The sequence below is a fragment of the Urocitellus parryii genome, chromosome 3 (assembly GCF_045843805.1).
Source record: "Urocitellus parryii isolate mUroPar1 chromosome 3, mUroPar1.hap1, whole genome shotgun sequence".
Lineage (NCBI taxonomy): Eukaryota > Metazoa > Chordata > Mammalia > Rodentia > Sciuridae > Urocitellus > Urocitellus parryii.
The window spans coordinates 182454721-182468606 of NC_135533.1; the positions used below are offsets into that span (position 1 = coordinate 182454721).

General features: G+C 40.2%; 1 protein-coding gene across 4 annotated transcripts in view; it reads right to left on the bottom strand.

Moving 5' to 3' along the window:
- Nucleotides 1-13886, bottom strand: part of Thrb (thyroid hormone receptor beta) — a 366489-nt gene that overhangs the window by 65591 nt on the left and 287012 nt on the right. For all 4 annotated transcript variants that reach the window (XM_026405351.2, XM_026405356.2, XM_026405343.2 and 1 more), the window contains exon 4: nucleotides 2605-2865. In XM_026405351.2, coding sequence (XP_026261136.1) covers nucleotides 2605-2865 — 261 coding nt within the window. The remainder of the gene's footprint in view (nucleotides 1-2604; nucleotides 2866-13886) is intronic.

Genomic DNA, 13886 nt, shown 5'->3' on the forward strand with positions numbered 1-13886 from the left:
GAGATATCAAGGGTGCTCTGAGGTAGGACAGCCAGTCAGGAAATAAATGCCCAGCATAAATGGGCATCAAGTAGCACTTTCCTTGCACTGACTATGTAGATGCAGCAGATAATCAGAGCAGATGGAGGAAGGCCTTGTCCAAAGAGAAAAGACAGACGAATCACTTTGCTTTCCTGGTTTCTCTAGTGCATCACTAAATACAACACAAAAAGATAAGTCTATGGTCTAGGATCCAAAATAATAAATGAGCAAAGTTTAGTTTGTAAGATTCTTGGGCCATGATGATGTAGGTTTCTTGGTGGCCCTTTCATGGTGAACCAGGGCATTGCCTTGTGCCTCCAGAAATCACAGGAAATCCTGCCTTAGTAGTTTATTGATTACTACTAGAATCATGAAGATGCTCTTCAATCATTTAATTATATTTTCTTAATGAGTAATTCTCCCACTTTTAGTGAAAAGACGGAAAGAAACACCATGCCCCACCCCATACGCATCTGTCATTCTTCCCTTACTCCATTCCTTACTAGGCACACAGCACAGTTCAAGGAAGATATGTCATTTAACGATGCACAGCTAGTAATAATGCTCATAGGAATGAAGTCCGTTATTTGGAGAGTACTGTATGTCAGGTACTATGCCAAATGCTTCAATACTTTATCCTATTTCATTGTATCAACAATCATGTAAGTAAGTTTACTCAAGGACAGAAAGTAGAAGGTTAGGATGCTAGCACCCATAATTTGAAAAATTTGTGATCTTAACTACTGTCCTATACTTTGGGTCTTGTATCCAGAGACTATTTCCTTTGGCCTTTTTCTTTTCTTTCTTTTTTTTTTTTTTTTGCCTGACCCCAGAGCCCTATACCTTCCAGGCAAGTGTTTTGCCACAGAGCTGTATCCTCATACCTCTTTAAAAAAAATTTTTTTTTGAGACAGATCCTGCTAAATTACCTAGGGTGCCTCAAACTTGAAAACCTCCTATCTCAACCTCCTGAGTAGCTGGGATTATAGGCATGCCCAGTTCATCTTGCTTTTAAGGTACACTAACAGACCTGAAATATGTTACGTTGGGAACTCTAAATACCTGCAGCCAAGGTTTCTCATAAATGATAGTGACATAGATGAACTCTATGAACAAATGAATGTGGATACCAGTTGTGAATGAATCAGATTGAGTTCATGAAGTCCTTAAATCACAAGGACACTACAGTACTGTGGAGATTTCACTGTAAACCAAGGTCTGACCTGGTTGTAATGAAGCCTATAAAATTCAAAGATATAATTTGGTCACCAATGCTGACTATCTCAATTGTATCTGAAACAAATGTACACATGTGTGTGTAAGTGTGCACATCACACACACACACACACACACACACACACACACACACACATACACACACACACACAGTCCTAAGTCCTGACTCCTTTGAAAAACCTTATTTTTCCTTTTTCTAAGTATCCCTTACATTTTTTTAAACCTCCTAATCAATACGAAGGACAATTCAAACCCAAACCTTTCCAAAAGGAACGTGTATAGTTTTGACTACACTGAACTAGCGCTCGTGACTATTTACCATTATCTTTGGATAACTCTATTTTCAACTGAAGCAATCTGCATACTCAATTTCCCAGGTAAACTGGTAGCTACAAAGAGCTTTCAATATGTTTTCAGAAAAGCTAAAACCTTAGCTCTTTTACAGAAATGATAAATTGTGTACTTATGGGTAAGATAGGATAGTTGGCAGAAATCCCTTAATAGCTTTTATGTAGGAGTCTTTACAAATTCTCATTGTTATATATTGGTATACGATGACAAGATTTTCAAACACACAATCTTTACGATGAGTAGTAATAATAAACCAAAAGAACCTTATTATCATTTTTAAAAACCCGACTAAATTGTAAAGAATAGGAAATCTCATGAACTTGGACGTTTAGAGACACAAATTGATTTCTTGGACACTTAACGACACAAACTGATTTAAGAAGCAAAGGTTTTGGGGAGCCCTAAGACAATAAAGCGATCAGCACCAAGACATCTGTCAGGGTGGAGGCGACGTGAGGTAAAGAACAGCTAAATCTCATGCAATCAGGAACTTAGGCCAGTTTAACTATTTTTTTTTTCTTATGAGGTGACAACCTCCTAACACCATAATCTCTCTTTTCAGGATGATGACGTAGGATTTAATGAGTAAAGGACAACAACTTAAAACCTCTCTATTGAGCACGAAGCGTCTATTTAGGTTAAAGGCAGGCATCGAAATCCCGTTAGCCACTGGCACAACTGGGAAAAGAAACACACACACGCCCATACACACACTTCAAAGCAAACCTTTCCACATCCAACAGTCTGTTTCTACTCAGATCCAAAAAAAAAAAAAACAGAATGAAAGTGCAAGATACCCACACTTCTGCTAATGAAAGCAATAGAAATGTCTTCTCCCCAAGTGTCCCAACACAACCTGAAATGGAACACGTGGATACGGTGCCCTGGAGGAAATGGAGACGGAGAATACAGTTACAGGGGAGATTCTTTCTCCTGTATAGGAATATGCAATAAATGTTTTCAAAAAGAAAAAAAAAACCAAATAAATCCAGTTACCTTTGCATTTCTTCTCTTCCGTCTGGAAGGTCTGGGCACTTGAGATGCTCTGGTCGTTCACATCCTCATGGTCTAGGTGGAATATGGAGCTGGTCCAAGTGGCTTGGATGAGATGTGGTGACGCCTGTTCATTTTTCAGGGTGCTGCGCCTCTCTGAATGGCTCTTCCTGTGTAGGCAGCCTTCGGACATTCCTACTAGCTTCCAGTCCTCCTCCCGGTCTGGACAGTGCTTCGGTTTGTCCCAGGCTGGAAGGCCATTTTCTAGGGGGTTGAAAAACACGAGATGACAAGCTGTTGGCGGTGTGGAGGCTTTGCTGAGATTCGGAGTTCTGGAAGGCAAGCGGTTTCTCAGTTCTTTGGGGATGACCGTATTCACATGGACCTCCACTTGAAGGCAGTGACATGATGCGGAATTCGTCAGCCTTGGGCATCTAGCCACCATGGCTAGGTTGCCCGTCCGAGTAATGAACACTCCTGCTTATGCCCAGTGTCTAGGAGGACACGTGTTCCACCCTGGCACGGCTGTACTTTCACCCGTCCCCCTTCCACGGCAATGGCCCAAGAGGAAGTTTACACCCATTTATGTCACTGCTTACATGACCATTTGAGGTCTTGAGAATCAAATCAGGACTGGCCATGACCTTAGGTCAGATCCTCAGGACATAAAACATCCGGGACTCAGCCTTGTTTGACTTGGGTTTTATCACAGGCTGACCTGAGGGACACCTGGTTACTTAAATGAGAGGCACTCACGTGGCCACACTGAGAGTGACAACTCTGTTCTTGCCACCTTCTACCCGGATGGTTGGGGGAAGAAGGGAGGAGAAGGAGGAGGAGGAGGGAAAAAAAAAAAGAACTAGATCTTTCAAATATAAAAGTTTTGAAAATGATTTCAATCCAGTCCCAAATTGGCAATGAGATCAGGTGAAACGAAACAGTTAGTACTTTAGCTGTTGCCTAATAATAGAACGATGAGCCCAAAATCTCTTTGGCAGCTGTACCGGGGGGTTAATTATTTATGTGTATTATATATTTTTTTCCTATTCAATTTGTAGGGACTTGAGGGTCTGCCCTCTAGAAAATGGAAAAAGATAGGATAATATAATGAAGAATTTCTTATATTAATCTTCCCTGGTTGCAATTTTTCTCTTTTCATATCTTTATATGGATATAAAATACAGAGCAAAAAGAAATAAGCAAATATGTATATACATCTACGTACGTACACAGATATTTACATATATATATAATACATATTCAAAAGTACATATAAATCTGTATAGATTCAGTTATATGTATGTTATATATGTGTGTGTGTGTGTGTATACACACAGATATCTGTGGAGGGGTGTGAGTGTGTGTGTGTGTGTGTATGTATAAAATGCATATTTTAAAAATATAACCTATCTGGTCACCCAGATTTCTAGAAATTCTTAGGCTACTGTTTGTCAAAATTAGAAAAACTATAAAGAGTCTTCCTCTTAAAGTGGTCATACACGGTGATTGAAAGACTGTAATTCACTCATGAATTTTCTTTTATGCTAAAGTTACCAAAAGATCCTAGATGCCTGTATCCCTGGTGCTTTTAGAGATAAGTCCATCTGACCTGTGCTCAGACTAGGGAATTTTAACCTATCTTTCAAACATTTAAAAGGAATTCAAATTATTTAATAAAAGAGTAAAAAATGCTTAAGGTTTTCATAAGCACCATCTTTTAAAATTTTATTTATTTATTTTTTTATGTGGTGCTGAGGATCGAACCCAGTACCTTACAAGTGCAAGGCAAGAGCTGTAACACTGAGCTATAACCCCAGCCCCGCACCCTCTTTTTTTTTAAGGTATCTTTTTTTTTTTTTTAGATATAAATGACAGTAAGGTGTATTTTGACATATTATACCTACATGGAGTATAACTTTCCATTTTTGTGGTTGCATTGGAATAATACTCAGCCACAAAGATAAATGAAATTATGGCATTTGCTGGTAAATGGATGGAACTGGAGACTGTCATGCTAAGTGAAATAAGCACTCTCACTTAATGCCACTAGATATCTTCAGCCGAGGTTGATCAGGTTAGCTTCTCTAAAAGTATCAGCTCCTCCTAGTCACTTTTGAAAGTTGTATTGGTACTTCTGAATTTTCATGTTGCTCTGAAAAAGTTCTAATGCCCAGGTGCATTCTGCTTCTACACCAGGAGACATCCATGAACAACATCATCATCATGAACAACAACAAAGGCATAATCAGTGCCTGACTTTTTGGTTATAGTTAATGGAAATGCTATGGCTTGAAGTAGTTCATTTGGCTGGTAAGCAATGTCTTCTTTAAAAATGTCATACATCATGCTAACTGCTGGGTGTAATATTTAACCTTATTCAGAGAAGAGCTCTGAAAATTGACTTTAAGCAAAGGGCCGTGTGAGGCATAGTATCAGGTAAGTTAAATAAATATGGGAACTTTCTTCTCAGAGTTTATATGGTATCACTCATCACATGGTGAATCAAACAGGTCTGCATGCAGTTCTTCCCCTTTTCAACCAACTACTAGTGCAATTACTTATTCTCACTATCCACTAAAATGAAACAACAGATTGGGATCTTGGCAGACTGCATTGCATCTCAAGCCAAACACGTCTGTGTAGAACTCTTTCAAGCACCTATTATCCAGGAGGGTTTAAGGTTTTCATGAACTAAATATACGGTGACTGAATGCAAGGGTTAATTCTGGGCCTGAAGAAGATTAATTTTATTTCTACAGACATGCGGAAGCCTTCTCGCCCATGCATGCTTCTACAGTGCCAACTTTATTTTCAGAGACTCTAAATCCTTAGTGAATTGCACCCTGTAAAGCTTAATTTCAATAATGTTAAAATCCTCACATTATTCTGCAGAGTTCTGTCCTTTGATTTTTTTTTCTGCGATGATTCTTAAAATTTTGTACTAATGCCCCAGCTCCAACAAGAGATTAAGAGATCTGCTCCCTAGAGAAACTTTATGTGAAAGATGCTGAAAAGCACTGCACCCCAAGGGGGCGCTCTGCTTTATAGCACAGCCATTAAATCTTGCTCGGCATGACCCTCGGGCCAGCAAGGAGGAGTGTCTTCTAAGCCAGGGAGGCCACATTTGGGGTGAGGCGAGGGATAGGATTGCTTTCCACTTTCCTAAGAAAAGAGCTTAAGATGGTTTTGGGAAAAGAGCTGTATTCATGGGAGGAATTTACAAGCTCATAATTGCTGTCTGTAATTACATTCGCAATAATGATATTCAGTTGCTTCATTGGCAGGTTTATTGGTTGGGGTACTGCTGGGAAATGTGGAGACTGAGAAGTCCTGGTTGGGTCATGGGAAAACTTAACAGATTTATTTTAAAAGGATTCTTGATTCTTATCATCTCCAGAATGGGGACACATGCAATTCTTATTCCATTCCCAAGAAAGAATGAGACACCCTTTGCACAGGCCCCTTAAGTTCCACCTACTGGGTGTTTTGTTGATAAACTACAAGTTATGTCAACATATCTGTGTTGTATGTATGTATGTATGTATACCTACAACACAGATATGGGTGCATATGGATATTTACATACATATATGTATATAGACACATAGAAACATACACAAACGTAGGGAATAATGGTTTTCAGGAATTTTTTGCTATTACTATACTAAGTGCCCAATCTTTGGTTCCCTCAAAGTTCACTCCAGTAGGATATTTCTTTTCAGAGGGACCAGCATATCAAAAGCTAAGCCAGTGATTCTCAAACTTTGGTGTGCAGCAGAACACCTGAGGCACTATTAAACAACACCAGAGAGCTGAACTTTTGACTTGGGAGGATGGGGCCTGGGCATGTGTATTTCTGCTCAGTTCTTCAGGTGACTGTGACACCAATGGAGTTTGAGATCCACAGGGGTGAGATAAATTTAAGGCAAGAAAATACATTGGCAGATTTTAGATGGGTGTGCAGTCTCCACAGGCGCTAATGTTTTACATAGCCTCAGAGTAAATTTGCATTATCATTCAAAAAATTCTTTAATTGTTTGAGGGTCTTCTGAGTGACACATTAAAAGCCAGATTTTAACTGGATATTATTAAGCCCAATAAATCCATATATACTTATTCAAAAAGAGTGTTTGGAGCATTATCTGGGATAGCGAGCACATGGCACTAGAACTAATTTTTTTTTTTTTACTTGTTTTTAGTTGTGGTTGCACATTTATTTATTTTTATGTGGTGCTGAGGATGGAACCCAGTGCCTTGCACGTGGAAGACTAGTGCTCTTCCATTGAGCCACAACCTCAGCCTCTAGAAGTCATATTTTTAAAAAGGGGATTCTAGAAAGGATCATATCTTGTTATTCACATGAAGTGTGAACACTCTGCTCTTTAATTGAGCTCAGCTAACATCTGGCTTTTAACACTTCATATTCTAGACATCAAGATAATTAACCAATTTAATCCATCAGTTGTCATGCAAATTAATTTAAATAAATTAACTGGATAGGGGCATGTGAACTGCTACTAAAGTAACTAGGTACACATTAACTTGTGTGTCTCAGGGGAGCTTAGACATAAATGAGTGTGAGAACCATCACTTTAATGACTTTGAATGACAACACTGGTCTAAAGGGTCTTTTTTAAAAAAAGAAATAAACATAAATCTCATTAACATAATTGCCTGTATTGTATATCTCTGGAAATTTCACTAAAGATGATAGAAAATAAGTCTGTCCCTCAAAAAAGGAGAATTATATTAAAATATTCATGTATTTCAGGACATAATAGCAAGTTGATACTCTGGAAAAGAGCTAAAGTAAAGGAAATAGGATCATAATAAAATGACCAGAAGGATGAAAGCAGTAGGCTGGGATTTCACGGTGCTCATTATAAGCAGGTTCAGCTTGCATTAAAAGGCCAATTGAAGCCAACCATGGTGGCGCACACCTATAATCCCAGTGACTTGGGAGGCTGAGGTAGGAGGAGTGCAAGTTCAAAGCCAGCTTCAGCAACTTAATAAGGCCCTGAGCAACTTAGCGAGACTCTGTCTCAAAAAATAAAAAAGGGCTGGGGATGTGACTCAGTGGTTAAGTGCCTCTGGGATCAATCCTCAGCACACACACAAAAAGCCATTGATATTAGATACTGTGATCCCAGACCATATTAGGGGGACAGACACATAATACGCTTTGCAAACCCAGGGGACCTGTTGAATGATCATGATTTGGCATCAGACTATTCAGTATGACATCTCTAATTTCCATTTGAATGTTTCACTCCAACTAGTAAGGTTTATTCTTGGATGATTTTTCAGAGTATGTACATATCAACTGAATTTTATTTTTACAGCCACATCGGTCAGGAGACTAAAATCTGGCTGAGCATCTCCTACTGAGTTAGGCACTCTTCATTATCTTCACAAACATTGGAGATGTCCATTGGAATATATGGCTTGATTGGCAACCTAAAATTTGAATAAGTTCCTCATCTGCTCTTTCTTATCTTTTGTGCCATTTGAAACAGACGTGTTGTCATTACGCACCTTATTTAATGAGTAGCAGTGGACCTATTAATAACCACCGATTTGAAAGATCTTAAGAAATGATATTTACTTCCACCTTCAATTATCTCATTACTCACTTATATTCCTAACAGCTCTCCCTGTGTTCCCTCTCAGCCTCCTACAATCCATTGTCCACAGAGCAGCCAGAGGGAGCTTTTAAAAGTATAACAGACTACATTTCTCTGCTGCTTAAAATCTTCTGATGACTTCCCATCAATTTTGGAATAAAGTTCTCAGGCAGGGCCTACTGTGGCCCTCCAAGCTCTGGGCTGTCCCAGCCTCTCCTGTTCAGCCGTGTCAGGCTGAGCCCCTCTCCTGTGGCTTTGTTCCTTGCTCTTTACCCTCCAGCTGCAGAGGCTTCTAACATGGGAAGGTCATTGCCACCAGAGTCTTTGCAGAAACTCTTTCTTAGAAGCCTGAGGGTCCCTTTCTAAATTCTCATGTAACTAGCTCTCCATAGTGAGGTATCAGAGAGACCTGTCCTGACCTGCTCCCCAGCTATTTTCTTTTCTTTTTGATGGTGCTGGGGATTGAACCTAGGGCCTTATGCATACAGACAAGCACTCTACCAACTAAGCTATATCCCCAGCCCTCCCCAAGGATCTATAGATCCTCTTACCTTATGTTCTCCATAAGACTCATTATCAACCGGGACTTCCTTGTCTGCCTTCACTAGAAATGCGGGCACAACAGAACAGAGACCAGCTCTGCCTTGGTCAATGCTGTGTGTCCATCACTGAGAAAAGAACCTTATACATGATAGGTGCTTGACAGGCTTACCTGTGATGCGGGTTGTGGATATAATGCTTATCCTCATTTCACAGGAGTGGGAACTAAGTTTAGAAAGTGACATGGCTATTCATCACTTGGACTCAAACCCAGGTCTTAGGACTCTAAAACCCAACCTCCCAGAGTTGAGTTAAAGTTGATTATACTTGCCAAGTTTTGCTCTAGTCTAGAGTTCTTTTGACAAAGACCTTATATTTTTTTTGATAGCCTTGAAGAGATTTATTGGAGGGGCAAGGAAATAAAAAGTTGCTTCTGGAAGTCTGGAGATGTGAGTTTTCTGTAAAATGGGAATACACTTTTTTGTGGGGGGTAGCAGGGATTGAACCTAGGGGTGCTTAACCAGTGAATCACATCCCAATCCCTTTTTTAAAAAATATTTATTTAGAGACAGGTTCTTCCTGAATTGCTTAGGGCCTTGTTAAGTTGCTGAGGCTGGCTGTGAACTCGAGATCCTCCTGCACCAACTTCCCGAGCTGTGGGATTACAGACATATGCCATGGCTATGCTATTGTTTTGATAATTAAATAAGTTAATACATAAAAGGTCTGGCTTCCTATCTGTTGTGAAAGGGTGAGGAGAGGCATTTTGGTGAGGTAGGCATTTCCTTTAAGGCTGGCCTGACCATCATCATTTAACTTGATAAACTTGGTAGCTAAAATATATGATAATGTATTTTAATACATAAGAATCATAATAATGAAAACAGTTTGGTCCTTAATCAGCCTTCAAGGTCTAGCTCATTGTTTAAGCTTCTCTGAAGCAATCTGCCCATTCTCCAAACTTCCATAATAGGGCTCCTGTATCTCCTTCCCTCCACGGTTTACCTACTACCTTGTGCTACAACCATTTACATATGCATATATAATTCCCTTATTTATATTGTGCTGCCTAGCACAATATCCCAATAAATATTTATTGTGCCCCAATGATCCATAACTTTGCAAAGAGAAAATTATTTCCTAGGCAGGGATTCTGTTTTCTTATTCAAAAGCAACTGGTCTATCCTGAGGATGACTCATCAGGACATATGATTCAATGCATATTTTATACCATGGACAATATGTCCTCCCAGAGCTGCTGGTGAAAATGAAGACTGTTTTGCTTTCTAGAAGCAGGATAAGATAATGGATAAGAACATGGGCTCTGCTGGTCAAGGTTCAAGTTCTGATTTCACCATATATTCGTTGTGGTTTTTGTGCAAATTACTTTCTGAATCTCTCTCCTGACTATCCTTGTTGTTTGCCACGTCTCTTTTGTAAGGCAAGGACCTACCATGTCCTCTTTGTATTATGTTGATGGTACATACACTTTTCCCTCCTTACTGAACTCTAAATGACTGCTTCATCTTAATTGCCACAGCTCTATGCACAATGTTCTAACGTGACAACACCACAAAAAATATTGGGAAGGAATTGAACAGAATAAAGACAGATCTAAATAGCCCAGAGGCAGAGCAGAGCATGTACAATCTTTGATTTATCCAGGGATTTCTACTCATTGATCCATAATGTGCTCCCTGCCAGATAGAATCATCCCAAACTGGTTAGCATCCAAGTTATGCAATGGAAGGCAGCTTGGCCAGGGATCAGTGCTGTGCACAGCCACAGACATGTTCTGTGAGCAGAGAAGATGTTTCTGTCCTTCCTGGCTGATGAACTGACCATCTTTACTTTGTCTGAACTACAGGGTTAGCTCCCATGAACACTCTGCCTAAACCACAGGCTTAGCTCATTGTTTGCTGCCCAGACAAGTGTCTGGCTGCTGGCATCCCCACATCCTCCTCCTAGGTCCTCTGAGACACTGGCTTCTTCCCATTAGTCTACTGACATCTGGGATGGGGAGGGCTGGTCCCTGCGGGAAAGGTGGCTGGCTTGTGTTTCCCAGTGTCTTTGGACCCAACCAAGGTGGCTCTGCCTGGTCTGGGAACCATCAGTGGGAGCCTGAAGCTGCAGTACCTGGCTTCCCTGGACTGTCAATCACTAAGGTCTCCAGTACTGCCCTTCCAGATGTTACAGGACTTAGCGATTTAATATATTAAGGCAAGGGAAGGGAGACTTCTTCAAACTAGAGAAAAGTCAGACTGTTGCCTATTTTTAAAATGCATTCACTAATAGTACTTTCAAGATTTGCGATGGAAAGGCTGCATGGATTGGCAGAGTCTCCTTAGTGGACTGCGGGAGAAGTGATGTGGTGAAGATTATGAGAGCCAACATGCCTACAAGGCCTGGCATGGAGCTGAGGTGCAGGAAGTGCCCTGGGTGTCCCCGTCCTTTTTCACTACTGATAATTATCCAGCTCAGATCCACAACTCTCACCTGTAGGATCCATCCCCGTGCTCCCTGTCTCTCAACTCAGATGAACATTCTGAACCCTCGCAGCTCAGTTCCAGTCCCACCCACACAGCCCTCCCCTCCTGCTATTCTGGGAGGAGTTCATGTTAATTAACTTGAAAAAAATGTTAATTATCTGTTGTAACAGCATGCAGCCATGTATTGTTTCTAAGATCTCATTGGTGTATGTTAGTATTCCCAGTGTGAAGACTCAGGTCTTCAGGTTGGGATCACACACTGCTTTGGTTTCTATAATTGAAACCTGCAGAAGGGAGGGGAATGTTCTGGCCATCGTGGGAACACAGAAGACACTTAGGTCCCAGCTGGGGAGAAGGTCTTCCAGGTTTTTGGCTTGTAAAGGGAATTGACAGTAAGAAGGATGAGAAATAAAGGAATATTCGTTGTTGTATACCAGGTATGAGAATAATAATGCTGATTTAACAGCTCAAATTTACTGAGTTCTTATATAAGTGGCTACTAGATGAGGCACCCTAAATTAAAAAAAAAATACTATTCATTAAGTACTTACTTCATCCCAGGTAGCCTCCTAAGTACATTGCTTCATCTAACTTGAAGAACTAAACCAAGACATAGGTTTTGTTTCTATTATCTCAACCAGTGAGGGCATCAGGGTGTCTGGGAGGAGTTAGCTGACTCCTGTGTTTCCACTTGGAGTGTGTGCCAACGTACTGGAAGGATTAGTTCACCCGTTTAGATTTGTGAGCTCCTGCCAGCTGGGACCTTGGCCTGTAGAGTTTTGTGCCCTTGCATATGAGGCAGGGCCTGAGGCATTAATAAGTGCCCATTGCCTGAGGGGGATCAAGTTAAACTTAGCATCTTTGCCTTTTTCTCCTCCATAGCCCCATGGGAAATAAGGGTTGGGGAGAGAACCCCCCCACACCATGTTTTTTCCTGTCCTCCTACTGCATAGTTAAGTGCCCCAAAATTTCTCATCATGTGTCTTCAACACCCATACCATTTCCCCCAGTTTCTCTTCTTTCATTTCTTTTTTCCCTTTCAGAGTACTAAGTGTTGGTGGCTATTTCAAGATCTAGAGCAGAAGTCTCTAAAGAAAGATGACAAGCATTTGGAAAGAAAATAATGAAGTCCTACTTAACGTCTCATCGAAACATTTAGAAGAGGTTAAGCTTTAATTAATATTGTATATGAACATGTATAAAATGAATGAAGGAATGGATTGAATGCCGGCAGGGGCATTCTAATCAGGGATTCTAATCCTCTGAAGAATAACTCTGGCTGCTTCATTCCTGAGACTATTAGTGAACGTCTACGGATGCCCCATTCAGCCTTTGTCCAGTTACATAAAATGAGCCTTCAGAAATGGCTTCTGTATGCAAAGTCTTGCAAAACTAGTCCCTTTGTTCGGGTAGACTGCCTTCAATTGCTATATGGTTTTATCTTTCTTTTCCTGGGCACCTTACTTAATTTTCCCACTTGTTGAGACTAGACTTCTCTGTCCCTGAGAGTAGGGAATTTAAGTTTGCTATCACAGAGGGTTTCTCCTATTTCATTGGCAGGGATTCTCGGTCCATTAAGTGAGTGAGATTTGGGAGCCCCTAAGAGACAAACAAATCTTTTCCTTATCTGGCTGCTCCTACTTCTCTGGTTTTCCTGAATATTTGATTAGGCAATCACTATCCTAGTACACAACAATCATCAGAGACGTAGAAATCTCAAGTCATTATCCTGAAACCAGAAACTATAACAATGATCTCTTGATAGTAAGAAAAACCATTAAAAAATTGTAAAAGTATGTGTTTGAAACATTTAAATGGAACCCATGATAATCTATTTTAATGTTTAGTTTGAAACAAAGTTAAAAAAAATGAAACAATATAACTTGCTCAGACAGTGGAAACCCCACTCATCTGCATGTCAATGGCTAGATTCATAGGCAACATCTTACATTGATTTAATCATTTCAGAACTAGCTGACTTCCGGAGCACTCACCAGAGGCTCTGGGGATGGAAAAAGTACTTCTTACAAGACACAATGGGATCCTCTCCTAGTAACAGTCATTTGGTTTTCCATAATTCCTACCGGATTTAATCAGAATTCTCAGGTTAGATGACTCGAACTTTGAGGTAATTACTCTAAAGGACACAGAGATTCCATTTAGAGATTAGAAAAGCTACAGCTGTTGCAGAAATGTTCATATTAAAAAGCCACAAATGCACATAAAAGGGAACAGATGTTTACTGCCAGGATTATATTTCTCCTGTGCAAAAGTTCAGAGCATTAGCTATTCTTATTGCCAGTCTAACTCACATTTTTTGAAAAATATAATACATAAGACTGACAGCATTTTAAGCTCCCAAACGTGAAATACCCCTTTCCAAAGTAGGAAGTACATGTGAGTCTTTTCTTATTTTGGAAACTAGGACTGATATATAATTTGTGGGTAAAGAATAAACTTTGAAGCTGGGCATGGTGATACATGCCTGTAATCCCTGTGGCTCAGGAGGCTGAGGCAGGAGGATCGAGAGTTCAAAGCCAGCCTCAGCAAAAGTGAGGTGCTACACAATTCAGTCAGACCCTGACTCTACATAAAATACAAAATAGGACTGGGGATGTGACTCAGTGGTTGA